We start from the raw sequence: 21,617 nt of genomic DNA on the forward strand, positions 1-21,617 counted from the left end.
GGCAGTGCTCCTCCTGTTCCTCCTTGCACAAAGGCAGAGGTAGCGGTCCTGCTGCTGGATTGTTGCCCTCCTACGGCCTCCTCCACGTCTCCTGGTGTACTGTCCTGTCTCCTGGTAGCGCCTCCAGCCTCTGGACACTACACTGACGGACACAGCAAACCTTCTTGCCACAGCTCACATTGATGTGCCATCCTGGACGAGCTGCCCTACCTGAGCCACTTGTGTGGGTTGTAGAGTCTGTCTCATGCTACCACGAGTGTGAAAGCACCACCAACATTCAAAAGTGACCAAAACATCAGCCAGAAAGCATAAAAGTACTGAGAAGTGGTCAGTGGTCCCCACCTGCAGAACCACTCCTTTATTGAGTGTGTCTTGCTAATTGCCAATGATTTCCACCTGTTGTATATTCTATTTGCACAACAGCATGTGAAATTGATTGTCAATCAGTGTTTCTTCGTAAGTGGAAAGTTTGATTTCACAGAAGTTTTATTTACTTGGAGTTATATTGTGTTGTTTAAGTGTTCCCTTTTTTGAGCAGTGTATATATATATATATATATATATATATATATATATAATTATATAAACTGATCAAGTAAATTTTAGAAATTCTAAATGTTAAATGTAACACTGTATGTTACCTTTCTTAATGTTGATGTTTGGTCTTCTTTGTTAAATGTTCGCTCATCTATAAGTCAACTAAAGCATGTCCCGCTGGAGTGGTGTCCAGAAATCATCTTTCTGCCTCTGGAAATCTTCAGGAGTGTAAGTACTTGAAAAAAACATAACAGTCATGTATTCACAATGAAAACACACACATGGCCAAGTATTTCATAGCTTTCTAGTTCAAATGTGCCTCATAATATCACTTTTTATTCTAGGGAATAACAGAATGAACTGGATGTTTATATAAGAAAACAATTCTGTCAGTTGTGGTTTTGATTAATCTTTTCTGTTGCAGCTTTACAGAGAGAATCAACAGTGAAACCCAGAAACACGCAAATGTCTGTCCCGAATGTTCTCAGCCATTCGCAAAACCCTGCCCAACCCCTTCATATGCATGACTCAACCATCTTAAGCAGCATGTTGCATGTCTCTTTTAAAATAAAGCTCCTTTTGCAGCGTTTATTTCAAGGACATGTTTGTAACACACCCTGTGATGGACTGAATCTGTCCAGGGTGTTTCCTGCCTTCTGCCTAATGACAGCTGGGATAGGCTCCAGCTTGCCCTGCGGCCCAGTTGCCAACTCCTCATTAAGGAGAGTAGCTATTGGCTGTCCTAAAAGTCGCTAGAAGTCGCCAAATGACGCAATCGCCTAATTTGCATAATAATATATTTGCGTGTATTTGAAGCTGTAGAATAAAGGAATAACGTTGTGGGAGAGAAAAAAGTGAGTAAAAAATAAACACCCTAAATATGTTAGAACTACAAATGATATCTGAATAAGTTAACAACTTCTGTTGATTCTTTTTTTTGCCTTTGAAATAGGCCGTCACTTCTCAAAATAACTTCATGACTTTAATGCTTTGATAAGAACCACATTACATAAATCATTTTTACGTAAATTACATAAATCACTTTTGTCCTGTGTTGTTAAATGTTAGCATATCAAATTTAATCAAAAGACTGTTTGGAACTGCTACTCTACCTTATCTATATTTCATCCCGCTCTGTAAATAGGGGGCATGCGCAGTTCATTTGCAGGGTGGACGTGGAGTATGGAGTCAAATTAGGGTCTTTAATGGTGACGAGAAAAAAAATATATCGCAAATATAAGATTAGCATTTTACGTTCCTATTTTGTTTTTTCAATACTTTCCCTCTTTTGCGTTTCTTTTCCATGTCTAGGTAGAAAGTGGTAAATCTGCACGTTCTGGTGTCTCCTTCTGCATCACACACACACACACACACACACACACACACTTGGCAGTAGGTCATCAGGATTGGAGCTGAAAACTACTGGTCTACTGAATCAGGCCAGTGGTTCCCAATCCTGGTCCTGAGGTACTCCTATCTTGCACATGTTGGTGTTTTGTCAGCACCCGAACTAATTAGATGGTCATGAAGCCTTTACTGTGTTCAAGTGTGTGTGATGCAGAAGGAGACACCAGAACGTGCAGATTTACCACTTTCTACCTAGACATGGTTCGGCACAGAAGGCTTACAACTTGTCCTCATTAGTTCCCTCAGCTTGTATATAGATGTATTTATATCAGTGTATATAGCTGTGGTCCAGCTGGGCGACCGTCTGCCATGATACCAGTAAACCGAATTGCCGCGCTGTGTAACTGCGCTGGCTCTAACTGATGACGCGGAACGTTCACGGCACGCCTTTCGCTCTTGGCCACGCCTCTTTCCCCGCCCCCATACAGGGTAAAACCGGAGCAAAGAAAAGAGAGAAGCGCAAAAAAAAATGAGGAACGTAAAACGCGAGACGCGCAAACAAAAGAAAGAAACGCAAAAGGGAGAAAGTATTGCAAAAAAAAGCAGCAACATAAAATGTGAAACGCAAACAAAAGAAAGAAACGCAAAAGAGGGAAAGTATTGCAAAAACAAAATAGGAACGTAAAATGCAAAATGCTAATCTTATATTTGCGATATTTTTTTTTCTCGTCACCATTAAAGACCCTAATTTGACTCCATAGTGGAGCGGCGTGGGTCTGCTCTGACTGTGAGACTGAGCACGGTGAGTGCTGTGGGACGGGGCTCACGGCAGCACCCGCTGCTCGCTGTGGACAGTAACTGTGTGTTCACCTCAGAGTCTCCAAAAGTCTCCAATAACGCCAGAAAAAGTCAATAGATTTGTCGCTAGTCGTTTTAAAAAATGTCGCTAGAGGGGTCTGAAAAGTCGCTAAATATAGCGACAAAGTCGCTAAGTTGGCAACAATGGCTCAGAAGCCCCCCTCTTTTTGTATTGGTATGTGTTTGGTTTGGTTTCTATGTGCCTCACGGTTGTAAAAATATGGTGCTTTTGAAATCAGATTAATCTTTTTGAATCACTCTGTATAACCGAGTACATGCAGACCTCCTATGGTCTGTCGTAAGTCACGAGTCCGCGGTGTCCTAGCAAGGATTCGGACTCGATCTCCCAGAATCCTTTGGGAGATCACATGATTTTTACGCTTCCTCCGAACTCAGAAAATTATACGGACTACACCTCCCAGATACCTCTGGGAGATCAGCTAACTCCTAAAGTCTTCTCTCGCACCTATCAGCGCTCTAGATCGCCGGAGTACTAATATGGGTAATACCTGTGTATTAAATAATACCTGTGTAGTTGATCATATGATCTTCCTAGTTTAGCTTATAAGTCCGGGCTTTAGCCATAGAAAGTTGCGAGGCATTGTTTTCGTTTGCGAACGACTGAGCGTTATCTCTGTTGTGTGTATCTGTGAGTAACTTGTGCTTTTCGACTCTGCCTTTTGCTGTGCGCTCTGGATTGTTTGCCCTGGATCTCTGATTACCGTGTTTGACATCGTTTTGTTTTTAACTAAGCCTTCTGCCTGCTCCCTTTTGGATTATCGCAATGATTGTTTCTTTATATCTGTTGTGTCTTCTGGATTTGAACTCTGCCTGTTTTTTTCCTAAATTCGACTAGATTTCACTAAAGCTTCTGTGGTTTATTTCTATAGCGATGCTTTGAAGGTGAAGGAAGAAACTCTTCGGTGATACCCGTCTCTTGCATGTAAAAGAAGGTTATTTGCATTTAGAGATCAAAGTCAGAATCAAGCCTTCGCGAAACAGCTTGAAGAGAAACCTGCCAATATGTTCTCTGCCCACAAAGCTTTGAGTCCATGCTTTTATACCCCAGTTATTTTTGACATAAGGTATAGTCCACATCTGGTTCTTTTTAAAATAGCCTCCGCTTATTTTGAAGCTAAGAGGGAGAAAGCGAGGGGCCCATCTCTCTCTTGGGACCTGGAACTTTAAACCTGGGCCCCTTTACTCAAGCTCAACATTGGATTCCATATGAAGTGAAAAATCACACATGGAGTTTTGAGAGCACACAACTGAATGCATATTAGAGCCCCATATCAGTGTTATATATAATATGCCTTGATAAAAACGTTGGTTCTAACTGGTTGTGGCTGGCTTCCAATGTTGGCCATTTAAAGTATTCCGTGACACTATTAGGACTCCGTGGAGAGGAGCAATTGTTTCTTCTGTGAAGTCCACTGTGTCCGGCATCTCCACTCTCCCCAACAGGCTGGTGGAGCTGTGCCCCCACCTTATTTTCTCTTTTCTATTAAGTTTAGAGATTGATGGTGAGGACGAGCAACTGTCAACGCAAAGACCAAAATGACACCTGAAAATAACAAGGCAGTTTAAAAATATGGAATTGTTTGGTGGCCTACTACAGTTAAGTTTAGAAACACTGGTATAAATGTTTAAATCTGTATGTTTCAGATTTATCAATGTTAAGTTTGTTCGGGGTACTAGAGAAAACTTTTGTCATTTTGTTGAATGGTTTTCTGTTTAATGTAAAAATATGGTTGCAGCAAGAATTAGAATGATAAGTCAGTTTGGTAGTTCTAAACTTGACTAGTATGGTAAAATCTGGTTTATTTTCAAAAGATGGTTGGTCAAACTAAATGCAGTACTGTTATTGTTGTTGGGTTCATGAGTTCTGTGTAGAACTCAGACATCTGAAGCCAGTGTTGAGTCTCGGGAGGTGTCTGTTTTTTGCTATGTACTGATTTTAACCCTTTATGCTGTGGCCTACTTGGAGTCTACTTTCTCTTTTAAGTTTAGAGATCGACGGCAAAGAATGTCAGTCAACGCGAAGACCAAGACGCCTGAAGGTAACATGTATTTAGTGCTAGTAATCTAATGTGAGATCTGTCTGAAGACAGTATTTTGGCACTGTTCGCTTTCCAGTAGTTGTGCAAATACCTGAATTTATGCTGGATGTAATGATTGGTTTGACTCTATAAAATCAGCCTAGAGACTGAAATGCATTTTGAATGGTCACATTTAGGACAATATATTTAAAGAAAAACTAAACGTCCGTCAGTGATCTGCACAAACGTTTCAACAGACGAAGCTGTTAGTTAGCTAATATTCAAATCCAGCCAATAAGAGGTGGATCAAATCCTGACAATTAGAGCATTGTTTTTTTTAGTGGGCATTTCTGGAGCATTCTTACAAAGGAAAAAAATGGTTTAGATACACCAGTGAATTCAATTATTAACAGCGTTTTAGAGACAAATGGTTCAGCCCAGGCCTACGCATATTATTACATCTATCAAATGTTATTACATCTATCAAATGTTCTGAATAAAAACACTAGGTGTTAATAATATTAGAGAACTGCTATAGTCTCTGCCATATTGTTTTAAGAGTGGCTGACCCTGAAACACATAATATGAACCACAAAACCACAGAGTTCTTCCCATCTTGAGATTTACATATTCAGTGTTTTGATCTAATGCGAAGTTGAGACCCTTTTTATTTTACCTGTCAGCTTACCATTTACCAAGACGACATTTGAAGTTGACTTCTTATGGGAATTTTCCGTTCAACCTTAACTACCAAATCAGTTCTGTACCGCAGACCAATACAGATGCCATGCAACTGCTGCGCCATTTAAGGTGGAATGGAAAATCTGAACTTCAGTCTCGTCCTAGGTAGCTATCTAGCTAATGTTATCAGCAGAGGAACACATTTGAGGCTTTTTCTTTTAAGCTTGTTATAATCTACGGGGTACTGTTTTTACTGCCATATTTAATTAAATAATGCTGTTTGCAGTCTGTGAGGTGCGTCGCTCGTCTTCCTTAGCTGAAATTATTGATTCTTCAGGTCACTGGGGGCGCTGCACAGAACAGATATTCAATAAGGTTGACCTATGCGGTCATTTCTTGGCGTGGACATGTTGGTTCTCAATAAGAATCATAGTAGAAGACTCAGAGCTGTTACCTTTGCAAATGGAGGCTGTGCAAAGTATTAAATAAATGAAACAATTGTCACACACAGATTTGAGAAAAAAATATTTAATTCACTTCTTTCAATCTTTACTTCAAATAAAGGTTAGGTTTTTGTTAATATTTTAAATGAAATATTAAAATGATAAACAAAGTTAGCAGGGGTGCCAATATTTGTGGAGGGCACTGTATATAAGCTAGATGCTATATTGTACCTTACTTTAAAGTCCCAACTAGAACAGTCAGAAAGTCAGCTGGGCAGAGTTTAGGGGATATGGGCTTCCAGTGCAATAGTAGTATGTGATGGATCAATGATCTAATGCATTAGAAATGCCGCATAAACCACGTTTGCTAAGGCCTAAAAATACCATCTCCGTAGAATCTGCTGCAAAACGATTGTGGCAGATAAGATGCAGAGCAACTTGTTTTTGGAAAAAAAAGTTCATGTAAAATGGCAGCAGGTAGATATCTGCACCCATATGGGCTCTCTTCATGAATGAGAATGTATTGCTCATGTTTTTATTTGGGTAATAATTATCTTTTTGGTAACACTGTTCAAAGACTACCTAAATAAAGACTTCGTACCAAATTCATAAACATTGTGTAATGTATTTAAAAAGAAATACTTAAGAATTCATGAGCAGCTGATGTGTGTAATTGCAAGATGATTTATCAAGTAAAGACACTGTATTGACAAAAGGCCCCTAATTTCCTAACATCACTATTATGCTCAGTGAACCTGAAATATTAAAGCAGTCAGTTTATATTTTAAGTTAATATGATTATTGTATTATAGAGCAGATCTGCAGCTTTTACATAGATTTCAGGCACTCATGCATGCATTCTCTCTCTTTTCCTCTCTCTCCCTCTCCATCACAAGCGCGCCCCTAGCACGTCACTATTTAATACTGAACAGCATCAAGACGAGAACACCGCCATCTTGACCAGACGAAAACAATCAACGTCATGTGGTCGCTTTTCCTTGGAGGCCAATCTGATTTGTGCAGCTGGGAGCAGAGGCGATGATTGGCCCTTTAGCTCGATGTTAGGTCAGGGTGGAGGGAAAACATGCTAACATTTTTGGTTAGTATATTTTTTTCCCGGCTGCTGTAAACATATTGATGCAACCAAACGTTAGACAGCATTTAGAGGCGGGTAAAAGTCACTACACTTGATAAAAGATTACCGATTTCCTGCAGTGTTGCCAACTTGGCGACAAATCCAGCGACTTTTTCTGGTGTTATCGGAGACATTTGGAGACTCTGAGGTGAACACACATGTTCTTCAGTTACTGTCCTCAGCGAGCAGCGGGTGCTGCCGTGAGCCCTGTCCCACAGCACTCACCGTGCTCAATCTCAGTCACAGCAGACCCACGCCGCTCCCCGTCCACACTGCAAATGAACTGCGCATTCCCAAAGCAGCTGATCCCGCCCCCTATTTACAGAGCGGGATGAAATATAGATAAAAGAATATACAAAAAAATTGAAAAAAAAAGTAACGCTGTCAAAGTGTCTCTTTTAAGGTCACTTTGCCGGTCCCAAGCCCGGATAAAGGAGGAGGGTTGAATGTAGAGAAGCAGTTCCAAACAGTCTTTTGATTAAATTTGATATGCTAACATTTAACAACACAGAGCAAAATTGATTTATGTAATTTACGTAAAAATGATTTATGAAATGTGGGTATAGACAAAGCATTAAAGTCATGAAGTTATTTTGAGAAGTGACGGCCTATTTCAAAGGCAAAAAAAAGAATCAACAGTTCAAAGTTAATTTATTCAGAGTTCATTTGTAGTTCTAACATATTTAGTGTGGTTTTTACTCACTTTTTTCTCTCCCACAACGTTATTCCTTTATTCTACAGCTTCAAATACACGCAAATAGACAATTATGCAAATTGGCCGATGACATTTGGCGACTTCTAGCGATTTTAGGACAGTCAATAGCTTACTGAGGAGTTGGCAGCATTGTTCATGCAAGTTGGAGTCAAGTCTCGAGTCGTTAGTGAGGAATTTTAGTTTAGTCACATTATTATCTGCACAAACCTACTGAAAACCGTTCAGGTTATAAATAGCTTCAAATAACGAATCCTGTACTATAGAAAAACCTTTAGTTAAATGCTCTGTTTAGAGGAAAGACGTGAAATGGTTGGTTATCGGGGTGGGAAGAGTTCTGAAAATCCCTACTTAACTAAAAGTGCGGTCACTGGTGTTAATTTACTCGAGCACATGTAGTTATATACCATCAACCTGACTGTGAGTATGAGTCAGGAATTCTCCCCCCATTGCTAATTAGAGTTAGCTTATTAGCGACAACCTGTCTTCTGCTGGCAAACCATTAAAATAACTGGAGAAGGCCTCTGGGTGATCCATATTCCTATATTCCTACACTCAACGCTGCTATTTCTGCCACCAGTTAACTTAAGCTCTGCTCACAAGCCCTGTCATCCCTGTCAACACAAAAATGGTCTAAAAGTTCCAGATGGCATTCCTTTAAAACCTAGCACAAGTTCTGCTGGATGCTAGCTAGCATACTTGCCAATTGTTTTGTCTCCACTCAAACCTCACATTTATTGCATGAAGTGCTTTGTCCATCAGAAATGTTTTTCTTTTCTTTTTTTTTTATTCATATTGTTTCATTACGTTATTGCTCCATTTTGGTAGGCGAGCTATAATGCTGGCTGTGTAGGAAACTGTAGGCAGCTGTATTGCTGCCTGCAACCCACTCATAAGTCAGCACCTTTGAAGGCAGTGTTGTCTGCTGTGTCAGGGCTGGTGTTTTCTGCTCTATTTTTCTAACCATATTGCAGCAGACACAGAAGATTATGAGATATGTGAGGCAGTGAAGGAAGGAAGGAATCTACATTGCCTTCAGTAATGATACTTAAGCAGGCAGCATTTTATACAGACATGTGTACAATGTGTACAATATTAACCAAATATATTTTAAAATGCATTTATTTAAAATGTATGCGTATGCGGAAATGTTATGGCTAGAAATGTGCAATACAAAAATAAATGTATGTAAATGTATTTATAAAATAAATGTAACAAATTAAAGTTAATTTAATTAAATGAAAATTTTTATCAGGTGAAAAGTACATATTTATACCCTTTAATAACCTAATGTTTTAATAAAATAAAAAGCCTGGAGACGAGACGAGAGTGTGGAGTCAGTATAATTTAGAAAATATAATTTCAATGGATTATGGTACAATTATGCTTCCTGACTAAAGTTACTGAGATGTACCATTGAGGATGATACCCCTATAACAATAGGGATACTGCCCTGTGACAGTTTCATACCTTTTCTTTCTAAGAGTTTGGCTGATCTAATACTACTTCCCAGACCACACATCACCTAAGGAGTGCTCTTCTACTTTTTTTTTTTTTACTTTTTTTTTTACATAGACCTATTAGTTAGTGTGCTAGTATGCAGTTTGTGGTGCAGCTATTTCGATTTCAGCTTTCATTTATAACTAGAGCAACAATTTAAAATTAAACATTCCCCAAAAACATGTTTTACTGCCATAGCTGGATCAGTTATGGCTTTATTATCACATTACATACCACCATTGCGCTGCCAAATGAACTTACTGTGTGAATGTTGGGAATAATTAAACACTTATTTGTTATTTGAAGCCGTCAAACTTGATGCTGTGAGTTTTGGGAGAACATCACTCCAGTAATGACAACACAGAACAGTTGCAAAACTAAAAGTCGAAGTCACAAAAGGCTGGAAAGGACATTACTTTTTTTTCTTTTGCTGAAACCAAAATTGTCAAGGGGTGAGTCAACAAATGTAGAAGTCACTGACTCGGGTCCACCTTTCTGGGTCTAGGATTGCAACTGGCAGATTCCAATTGTGCACCCCTAGATTTTGATGCTTGAGTTGCTACGTGCATGTTCTGCAGTTCTTAAACATATCTTTGCTCAAAGATGTGATGAGGCAGATTTGGATGCATAATTTATTTCTCCATCACAAACAGAGCACATGATCATACAGTGTAGAATAAGTTAATTAGAATAAATAGCTGATGCTTGTACATATAAGTTAGCATGAGTATTCTGAAAAATTATGAGTCATGTTGGGAAACTCATGGTGAGCTTTTCTCTCTAGCCATGAAATAAGGCTTTGGAGAATGTTTAGACCCAGACATTTGTTTGGATAGGTATGATTGCTTTTCATTCTCGGATCCAGATTTGCTTTATTTTCACAGTCTTCATCCAGAAACATGGAAACAAAATGTTTTTTGAGCTTTCTGGTGAGGTTCTTAATTTTAGGATTATGCGCTTTTTCTTCAATAGCTCCGAGATATTCTTTGAAAGCACAGGCAGACGCATGATTATTGTGCCAGGTCCCACTGATGTTTTTCATAGGTGAACAGCCATTGATGGAGCGTGTCTGAAAAATAGTCACAAAAATGTGTTCTACAGTTAACTTATGTAGACATGTGTATTTCATCCTTTCAGGTAGTGCTGGGCATTATTGATAAAATTCTGAAGAAACCTGTAAGTTGCACAGTAACTAAAATGACTATATTTGCACTATAGCTATGCCAAGCCCTGGTTCCTATCAAAGTTTCTCTACAATGAATCCCTTTACATCAGACCACTGAAGAACTTGCACCTCAATCATTGAATTATGTAGATGGTTTTTTTTTTAAAATTGGTGTAATTCCCCTTTAACTACAGCATGTGTCACTTGGTAGGTGCTTCAGATTGTTTTGAAAGATCAATCAAAAAACTATTGCAAACTTACATGCACTATAAGTCCAAAAGTTTGTAGACACCCACTCCTCCAATGTTTCTTCTGAATTTGATCAATAATGCCCATTTTGAATTTTATCTATTTTTTTATATGTAGTGTATAATGGTAAAATAGTAGGTAAAATTATAGTCCTGCATAAACATCGATAGCAAAAGTGGTACTTATTATTTTTTAAAATCATTAAAAAACCTTATCACAAAGCAATCATATAACAATGGATCAGACCATGTATTTGTAACTTTTCCAGGTAATAATTTTCAATGAGGAAGATTTTAACAGCATTAAACTCTTTAGACATCTGGTTCCTATCATCACTACTGTGAACAATTCTGAGTTTATAGGTATCTGTAATGCAATGCAAGTTCAATTATACCAGTAGTCATTAGTAGAACACCTAGGACCAGCATTTTTACAAGAAATGCCAATAATCCTCATAATTTTAACATTTTTATTAATTGTGATAATCTTATCTGCATTAAGCCATCTCAAATTACCATAAACCCCCAAGAAAACTGCACTGATAACCCAATGAGTAATCTTGAAAATTTTAAGAAAAGAAAAGGATTAGGTATAATCCATCTGAATATTAGAAGCATACTACAAAAAGATATAATGGATCATCTTAAAATCCTGGCTGCACAGTCTGATCCTGATATAGTTTTAACAGAGACCTGGCTTAGACATTGTACCAATGATGAAGTTTTAGCTTTAAATAATTTTATCCTCCATAGAAAAGACAGAATTTCAAGGGGAGGGGGAGTTGCTATTTATACCAGAGTAAATTTACAAACTACTGTTTTATGTGCAGTATCTAGAGAAAAATGTTATGAGGTCTTGGCCCTCGAGGTCTCATTCGGAAAAAATAACTCGTTTTAATTGGGATATACAGGCCTTCCTCTGCCCCACACTCTGCAGTTGAAGAATTAGCTGATCTTTTATTCAAATTTAGTGCTTCTGAATTGCTGGTCCTAGGTGATTTTAACCTCAACTGGCTTTCTAATGCATCCGATCACTTAAAGGAAATATGTGGCAATCTTACCCTAACACAGTTAATGAACCAACTTGCCCAAATCTGAAAGAACCCACCAAGTCAACCTTGATAGATCTAATGCTGTCCAATAAAGCTGAGAAAATTACTGCCTCAGGAGTTTTTGAACTTTTTGATCATTGTCCCATCGGATGCATTAGAAACAGTTGTACAAACAAAACAGGCTCTCGGTTGGTGGTTAGAAGAAATTTTAATATTTTTAATGAGCAAGCTTTCCTTTCTGACTTAGCAATGAGTGAAATCAGCCTCACCCTAGAAATCTCAGATGTTGATGGGGCACTAAACCACTTCAGTAAAACTTTCCTAACAGTGGTAAACAAACATGCCCCATTCAAAACATCAAGAATAAGAGACAGATCAAGCCCCTGGTTTACGGGTGAGGATTCCTCATTGTTTAAGGCCAGAAATAAAGCTTGGTCAATTGCTAGACGCTCAGGGGAAAGAGACCATTGGCTTACGTTTAGACAGTTGAGAAATAAATGTACCTCTGCTGTTAAAGCTCAATCAGAATATTACCTTAGCTTAATCACCAGCACTAGAAACCCTCAAAACTTCTGGAAAATAGTAAATTCCCTTAAAAATAATTCCCCTCCTTTTCCAACTAGCATTTCAGTTGACAAAGATTTCTGCCCAGAAGGAAATATGTCAAGCTTTTAACTCACACTTTGCTGCAGCCGGCCACGTCTTTGATAGAAATAGCACAAACCTATTGAATAAAACTGATCTCAACTCTACTGTTTCTAAAACGCATGGTCTCTTCTCACTCCAGCCATTTTCTCCATATTTAGTTGCTAATGCCCTGGCTAAAATTATTCCACAAAAAGCCACTGGAGAAGATGGGCTGGACCCCTTTTTATTGCGTCTTGCAGCCCCGATTTATTTTAGAATACATTTTATACATTTTTAATCTTTCAGTTTTATCTTGCAGAATTCCCAGTGTCTGGAAAACAGCTCATGTAATTCCTCTGCATAAAGGTGGTGAGACAACAGATCTCAATAATTATAGGCCCATCTCAAAACAGTTGTGTTTAGCAAAAATGTTGGAATCTCTAGTGAACCAGCAATTGAAATAATTTCTTCATGAAAATTCTGTTTTATCTAAATATCAGTCTGGTTTCAGAGAAGGTCACAGCACTATCTTTGCTACGGCACTGGTTTTAAACGATCTTTATTCAGACATGGACAAGAAGAAACATTGTGCAGCTGTTTTTGTTGACTTAACAAAAGCATTTGACACAGTTAATCACACTCTTTTAAGGAACTTGGAAAAGATTGGCTTTGATGCAGCTGCTCTGGAATGGACCCAAAACTACCTCACTGACAGAAATCAATGCATGGCATTGAATAATTCTAAATCAGATTTGGTATCTGTATCTAAAGGTGTACAACAAGGTTCAATTTTGTGTCCAGTTTTATTTAATATATACATAAATGATATTGCTGCCTCTGCTTCTACCTCAAACTGCAAAATTCACCTTCATGCAGATGACACAATTTTATATTGCTCAGCTGATTCCATTCATGCTGCAACAAGAAAATTACAGAGCTCATTTAATGCTCTGCAGGTGGCGTTATATAAGCACAAACTAGTTTTAAATGCCATGAAAAGTTCATGCTGTTTTCCAGATCTTTTAATACTGATTTTAGTACTGTAAATATTATTACCCTGGCAGGATCCACCATTGAAAGAGTCACAGAATATAAAAGTTGGGTGGCCCTCTTTAACGGTATGAAGGGAAACACACTGGTTGATTTTTATTTTTAAGACACTCCACTGGTCATTCGCCAGAATACATCACTTCACTGATCAATACAAATAACAGTAATCAAACGCTCTAGTAATTGGATCAGCTGCCAGGTACCAAGAGTTTTTACTGAACTGGGAAAATCTACTTTTAGTGAGCTGGAATTCACTACAGGAAACACTAAAACTCAGCTCACTTGTGTCACTTAGTCATTTTAAACTTTAAATATCTAACCACCTTCAGAAAGCCTGTACCTGTTTTACTTAATCTTATTTATTCATAACTTTTTTATTTTTTGTTTGTTATTCTTTTATTTATTTATTTGTTTTATTTATTTATTTTTTATTTTATTTTTAATAGTTTTGTATCATTTACTTTATTAATCTCTTATCTTCTTTTGATCTGATTCTCTTATCATTTAATCTTCAAGTTTTATTTTTATCTATTTTTATCTTTTATTCACTGTTATTTTAAATTTTCTTTTAGTTTAAAATGATTAAATGTAGTTATTTTCTTTGTCATGTCAATCCCTGTTTTTGTAAATGCTTGGCTACATTGAAAATGAGGGTTGCCCTTAATGTACTTCTGAGTCTAAATAAAGGTTGATTGATTTGATTGATTGATTGTAAAATGGACTATTTTACATTACACCACTCTTGACTGACTTTGCTTACATCTGAACTACAGAATTGTATGGAAGTCTTCAAAAATCGTTAGAATTCCCCTTTAACAAAGCTTTTTTTATGCGTCAATATCGACTTTGTTGTGAGCCACTAAAAGAGTAAATGATATCTCTCAAGAATTACTTACATAATTCTCACATAGACGAAATGTTGCATCGGCGATAAACTGAAGTGACAGATTAAAGTCTCTGCCTGGCACCGTTGTAGATTGGACATGCTTTAAGCCGCAGGCAAGAAGGACCATAAATGTGCTGTAAATGGACCCTGAAATTAGAATCTTGTGTTATGATGTGATACAGCAAATTGTGAAAATGGTATTTAAACATTCATGTTTTTAAAATAATGATTTTATTTTACAGATGTGACAATCATGGCACACTTTATACTGCCATATTGGTGGAAGATTCAAGCCCTGATCATGTTTCCAAACACATTTCCATTTCCATGTGTTTAAGAACCAGTTTTTCATCTGTACTGGGTTGCACACTGTTATGAGTGGATCAGACACAGCTGTGCTGCTGTAGTTTTTAAACACCTCAGTGTCACTGCTGGACTGAGAATAGTCTATCAACCAAAATTATCCACAGATATCCAGCAACACATGAGCTAGAACCAGCAAGACAAGCGTGTCTAATAGAGTGGACAGTGAGTGGACACAGTGTTTAAAAACTCCAGCAGCTATTTTCATCTAGATAACAAGTTATAGTTGTGCTGCAAAATAAGAAAATTGTGTTGTTGTTTTTTCCCCAAAACATAGTTAATTGTTAATTGTCTGTTTACCTGAGCATGTGTCAACATTTTTCTGATTAAAATAATTGATGTACTGCACTATGCAAATGTCTTGGGCACTTAAGCAAAGTGCTTAGAATCATTCATCTGTGCAATATTGATTGTATAAATACCATACATCATCTCATATATCATTTGAATCAGTGCAGATAAACACACATACAGAGAAAAGCAAGCTGAATTTTGTATTTTTTGTAGGTGATATCTTGTGAGCTATATTAAAAAAACAAAATTTACTTCCAGATTTCCCCTGGACCATCCCTACCCTATCACATAGACTTGTTAAAGCCTATAAGCAGAACACTTGATTAGCCAAAACATATTAACAACAAATATTGGTCTGCCATGAGGAGAAAAACACCACTTATTTTATTAATATTATTTTCATTTGAGTATCTTTCTGAGCAAAGAATAGCATACTGCTCAGATAAATATATTTTTAACTTTTAAAATTTCACAGGTGCCTACAACCTCTGCATGGTAGTGTTTATATACAGCCATATGCAAAAGTTCGATCACCCCTAAAATTACACTTTCTGTTGATTTTCTAAGTAGAAATGATTTAACACATCCAGCATAAATGTGACATTTTTCTGCAAATTTAAGAGTTTCTAGAGTTTCCATTTATTTGTCAAAAATAAAACATATAAACTGTCATAACTTTTGCATATGCCACAATTTGTTGTTTTTGCTCCAGATATGATTTAAATTAAACTGTAACTGTGTTCCCTGTAGAGGATGTGTTAACTTTTGACTTAGAAAATCAAGAATTTGACCAAGGGTGCCCACAGTTTTTCACACAACTGCATTTATCAATATAATTCCAAACCTTGTTTTTAAGTAAACATGAGTTTTTAAGATGTGCATATTGTGTTGAATTGTGTGGGAATATTGACATACCTCGTGTGCAGTTCATGTTGCAGAAGTGTCTTTGGTATGTTTTGAGGAAGTTTGTGCATCTTGAGATGCTTGTTTCGCATTTATATTCTAGACCGGGGATTTACCTTTGTGACGACTCTTTTAATCTCATCTCCACAATATAATCTCATCTTTTCCTAGCAGCTATCAGAGTAGACTAAGTTTTAAAAATGTTTGCCCTCCTAAATTACTGTGACTCAGCCATGATGTGTGCAGATATACCACATTGAAGAAAGCGGCAAGAGATAAGAAGATTAAGATGTAAAACATCTGATGTTACTCATATGCAGCTCACTGTACACACTTCAGTGAAATGCATAGAAGTATTCACCAAAAATATTAGTGTGTGTGTGTGTATATATGTGTGTGTGTGTATGTATATGTATATATATACACACACACACTCTAATATTTTTGGTGAAAATATTAGTGTCTGACCTCACGAGTGCTCTTCTGAAAGAATGGTCAAAAATTCCCACAAACACACTCCTAAACCTTGTGGAATATAGATATATATATATACACACACACATATATATACTATATTACCAGAAGTATTCACTTACCTATCCAAATCATTGAATTCAGGTGTTCCAATCACTTCCATGGCCACAGGTGTATAAAACCAAGCTCCTAGGAATGCAGACTGCTTCTACAAAAATTTATAAAAGAATAAGTCGCTCTCAAGAGCTCACTGAATTCCAGCATGGTACCGTGATAGGATGGCACCTGTGCAACAAGTCCAGTCGTGAAATTTCCTCACTACCAAATATTCCACAGTCAATTGTCAGTGGTATTATAACAAAGTGGAAGCGAACAACAGCAACTAAACTCAAGTCATAGGCCACATAAAATGACAGGTAAAAGGATGTAAAAATGTAAAAAGAGCAGGGTCAACTGAGGCAGCCGATGCTGAGTCAATCGTTACAGACCTCATATGGCCTTCAGATTAGCTCAAGAGCAGCGTAGAGAGCTTCATGGAATGAGTTTCCATTGCTGAGCAGCTGCATCCAAGCCTTACATCACCAAACACAATGCAAAACAACGAATGCAGTGGTGACGTGTTCTCTGGAGTGACAAATCGCACTTCTCAATCTGGCAATCCAATGGACAAGTCTGGGTTTGGCAGTTGCCAGGAGAATGGTACTTGTCTGACTGCAATGTGCCAAGTGTAAAGTTTGGTGGAGGGGGGATTATGGTGTGGTGTTGTTTTTCAGGAGTTGGGCTCAGCCCCTTAGTTCCAGTCAAAGAAACTATTAATGCTTCAGCAGACCAAGAGATTTTGGACAATTTCATGCTCCCAACTTTGTGGGAACAGTTTGGGGATGGCCCCTTCCTGTTCCAACATTACTGCGCACCAGTGCACAAATCAAGGTCCATAAAGACATGGCTAAGCGAGTTTGGGGTGGAAGAACATGACTGGCCTGTACAGAGTCCTGACCTCAACCTAATAGAACACCTTTCGGATGATTTAGAGCGGAGAGCCAGGCCTTCTCGTCCAACATCAGTGTCTGACCTCACAAATGCTTTTCTGAAAGAATGGTCAAAAATTCCCATAAACACACTCCTAAACCTTGTGGAAAGACTTCCCAGAAGAGTTGAAGCTGTTATAGCTGCAAGGGGTGGGCCGACATCATATTAAACCCTATGGATTAAGAATGGGATGTAACTTAAATTCATATGTGTGTGAAGGCAGACGAGCGAATACTTTTGGCAAGATAGTGTATAGACACACACACACACGCGCGCATATATATATATATATATATATATATATATATATATATATATATATATATATATATATATATATATATAATAAGATTGTTGTTGTTGTTGTTGTTGTTGTTGTTATTATATTACTTTTTTTAGCAGCTCAGTGTTTTATTAGTATTAGAAGAAAACATTTAAGATAAGTTTAATTTCATTATTATAGATATTGTTCAGTAACAGTAATATTAGGAACAAAAGAAATGCATTTTAGCAATTTTATATATATATATATATATATATATATATATATTATATATATATATATAAATACAGCAAACAGCCTTTAAACATATATTAACATATTAACTCTTCCTATATCACACTCTTAATCTAGCTTTGCATTTTTGCAGTTTTGGAAGTAAATGATGGTGACAATATTCTCTGTCTCTTCTTCTCTAAAACGTATTCAAAATCACCACCTTAAGTGAACTGAATACAAACCAAACAACATATAACCATTTTTAAATGATTAAACATAAACCTAGTAAATACAGGGAGCACACTTTAACATGGCATTTTTCTGCCATAAATGTGCCTCAGAGCACACTTTATGTATTTGCTTTTTTTTTAACCTATTAATGTTATATAAAATATAAAACCATAAACATAAAAAACAAATAAAACAAGACATGAAAAAAAATTGAATAACTATTGCACAGGATGCACGCACGCACGCACGCACGCACGCACGCACGCATGCACACACACATAATAATCTCTGTCTGTCATCTGACACAGATACTTTTACACTATTCCATATTTATGGCATATTTGAATATTTTTGGATAGTTATACAAGAAAAACCTCCTCTCCATGGATCACCACCTTATCGTGGTGGAGAGGTTTGTGTGCTTGAAGGACCCTAGGAGCTATGTTGTCTGGAGCAAAAGCTCCTGGTAGGGTCTCCCATGGCAAACTGGTCCTAGGTGACAGGCCAGACAAAGTGTGATCCATAACCACCCCTATGAGGACAACAAAGCAGGACTCGTGTACCCAGCCCGGATCAGGGTTACCGGGGCCCCACCCTGGAGCCAGGCCTGGGGGAGGGGCTCGCCAGCGAGCGTCTGGTGGCCGGGCATTCACTCATGGTGCCCGGCCGGGCCCAGCCCGAAGGAGCTACATGAGTCCCCCTTCCCATCGACCCACCACCGATGGGAGGGGCAGTAGTAGGGGTGCGGTGCATTGTGGATCGGGCAGTGTCCGAAGGCGTGGGCCTTGGCGTTCTGATCCTCAGTTGCTGAAACTGGCTTTTGGAACTTGGAACGTTACCTCACTGGCGGGGAAGGAGCCTGAGTTGGTGCGCGAGGTCGAGAGATACCGGCTAGATGTAGTCGGGCTCACCTCAACACACAGCTTGGGCTCTGGGTCCAATCTCCTTGAGAGGGGCTGGACTTTTTTCTTTTCTGGAGTTGCCCATGGTGAGAGGCGGCGGGCAGGTGTGGGCTTTCTCATAGCCCCTCGACTCGGCGCCTGTATGTTGGGGTTTTCCCCGGTGGACGAGAGGGTAGCTTCCCTACGCCTTCGGGTTGGGGAACGGGTCCTGACTGTTGTCTGTGCTTATGCACCGAACAGCAGTTCAGAATACCCAGCCTTCATAGAGTCCTTGGAAGGGGTGCTTGAAAGTGCTCCTCCTGGAGACTCGATTGTCCTACTGGGGGACTTCAACGCTCACGTGGGCAATGACAGTAAGACCTGGAGGGGTGTGATTGGGAGGAATGGCCTCTCTGATCTGAACCCGAGTGGTGTTCAGTTTTTGGACTTCTGTGCAAACCACAGTTTGTCCATAACGAACACCATGTTTGAACACAAGGATGTCCATAAGTGCACATGGCACCAGGACACCCTAGGCCGCAGTTCAATGATTGACTTTGTAGTCGTGTCAGCGGACTTGCGGCCATGTGTACTGGACACTCGGGTAAAGAGAGGAGCTGAGCTGTCAACTGATCACCACCTGGTGGTGAGTTGGATCAGGTGGTGGGGGAAGATGCCAGTCAGACCAGGCAAACCCAAACGTATAGTGAGGGTTTGCTGGGTACGTCTGGCAGAAGAACCTGTCAGATTGATCTTCAACTCACACCTCCGTCAGAACTTTGACCAGATATCGGGGGAGGTGGGGGACATTGACTCAGAATGGGCCATGTTCCGCTCCTCCATTGTTGAAGCGGCTGACTGTAGCTGTGGTCGCAAGGTAGTTGGTGCCTGTCGGGGCGGTAATCCTCGAACCCGGTGGTGGACACCCCAGGTGAGAGATGCCGTCAAGCTGAAGAAGGAGTCCTACCGGACATGGTTGGCCTGTAGGACACCAGAGGCAGCTGGCAGGTATCGACAGGCCAAGCGATCTGCGGCTTCAGTCGTTGCCAAGGCAAAAACCCGGGTGTGGGAAGAGTTCGGTGAGGCCTTGGAAAGTGACTTTAAGTCGGCTCCAAAAAGATTCTGGCAAACCGTCAGGCGACTCAGAAGGGGAAAGCAGTGTGCCACTAGCACTGTATATAGTGGAGATGGTGTGCTGCTGACTTCGACTGAAGACGTCATTGGGCGGTGGAAGGAATACTTTGAGGACCTTCTCAATCCCACCGACACGTTCTCCAGTGAGGAGGCAGAGTCTGGGGACACGGGAATAGGCTTGTCCATTACTGAGGCCGAAGTCGCTAAGGTAGTTAAAAAGCTCCTTGGCGGCAGGGCTGCAGGGGTGGATGAGATCCGTCCCGAGTTCCTCAAGGCTCTGGATGTTGTGGGGCTGTCTTGGCTGACACGCCTTTTCAACATTGCGTGGACATCGGGGGTGGTGCCACTTGATTGGCAGACTGGGGTGGTGGTGCCTCTTTTTAAAAAGGGGGACCGGAGGGTGTGTTCCAACTACAGGGGCATCACACTCCTCAGCCTCCCTGGTAAGGTCTATGCAAGGGTACTGGAGAAGAGAGTCCGGCTTATAGTCGAACCTCAGATCCAGGAGGAGCAGTGCGGGTTCCGCCCTGGTCGTGGAACACTGGACCAACTCTTTACCCTCTCCAGGATTCTCGAGGGTTCATGGGAGTTTGCCCAACCAGTCCACATGTGCTTTGTGGATTTGGAGAAGGCATTCGACTGTGTTCCCCGGGGTATTCTGTGGGAGGTGCTTCGGGAGTACGGGGTACATGGCTCTTTGCTACGAGCCATTCAGGCCCTGTACAAACAAAGCAGGAGCTTGGTTCGCATGGCCGGCAGTAAGTCAGACTTTTTCCCAGTGAGAGTTGGACTCCGTCAGGGCTGCCCTTTGTCACCGATTCTATTCATAATTTTTATGGATAGAATTTCTAGGCGCAGTCAGGGGATGGAGGGTGTCCGGTTTGGTGACCTCAGGGTCACATCGCTGCTGTTCGCAGATGATGTGGTCCTATTGGGGACATCAGGCCGTGAACTTCAGCTTTCACTGGATCGGTTTGCAGCCGAGTGTGAAGCGGCCGGGATGAGGATCAGTACCTCCAAATCCGAGGCCATGGTTCTCACGCGGGAAAGGGTGGAGAGCCCTCTCTGGGTCGGGGATGAGCTCTTGCCTCAAGTGGAGGAGTTTAAGTATCTCGGGGTCTTGTTCACGAGTGATGGTACAAGGGAGCGGGAGATTGACAGGCGGATTGGTGCTGGGTCAGCAGTGATGCGGGCTCTTTACCGGTCTGTTGTGGTAAAGAAAGAGCTGAGCCATAAGGCAAGGCTCTCGATTTACTGGTCGATCTATGTTCCCACCCTCACCTATGGTCATGAGCTTTGGGTAATGACCGAAAGAACGAGATCGCGAATACAAGCGGCTGAAATGAGTTTCCTCCGCAGGGTGGCTGGACTCTCCCTTAGAGATAGGGTGAGAAGTTCGGTCATCCGAGAGGGACTCGGAGTAGAGCCGCTGCTTCTTCACGTCGACAGGAGCCAGTTGAGGTGGTTCGGGCATCTTGTTAGGATGCCTCCTGGACGCCTCCCTTGGGAGGTGTCACAGGCAAGTCCACC

General features: G+C 40.0%; 1 protein-coding gene across 6 annotated transcripts in view; it reads left to right on the plus strand.

The window, feature by feature from the left end:
- The first annotated feature begins 3,178 nt into the window (after positions 1 to 3,178).
- LOC108443179 (leucine-rich repeat-containing protein 43) overlaps positions 3,179 to 21,617 on the plus strand; it is a 52,870-nt gene continuing 34,431 nt past the window's right edge. For 2 of the 6 annotated variants that reach the window (XM_017723643.2, XM_037531622.1), the window contains exon 1: positions 3,274 to 4,801. In XM_017723643.2, coding sequence (XP_017579132.1) covers positions 4,709 to 4,801 — 93 coding nt within the window. In that variant the 5' untranslated portion in view covers positions 3,274 to 4,708. Of the gene's footprint in view, positions 3,244 to 3,273; positions 4,802 to 6,800; positions 7,004 to 21,617 lie in introns of those variants that run through there. The other 4 variants (XM_017723649.2, XM_017723648.2, XM_017723647.2 and 1 more) reach the window with 4 other exon arrangements.

Source organism: Pygocentrus nattereri, chromosome 20 (genome assembly GCF_015220715.1).
Source record: "Pygocentrus nattereri isolate fPygNat1 chromosome 20, fPygNat1.pri, whole genome shotgun sequence".
Classification (NCBI taxonomy): domain Eukaryota; kingdom Metazoa; phylum Chordata; class Actinopteri; order Characiformes; family Serrasalmidae; genus Pygocentrus; species Pygocentrus nattereri.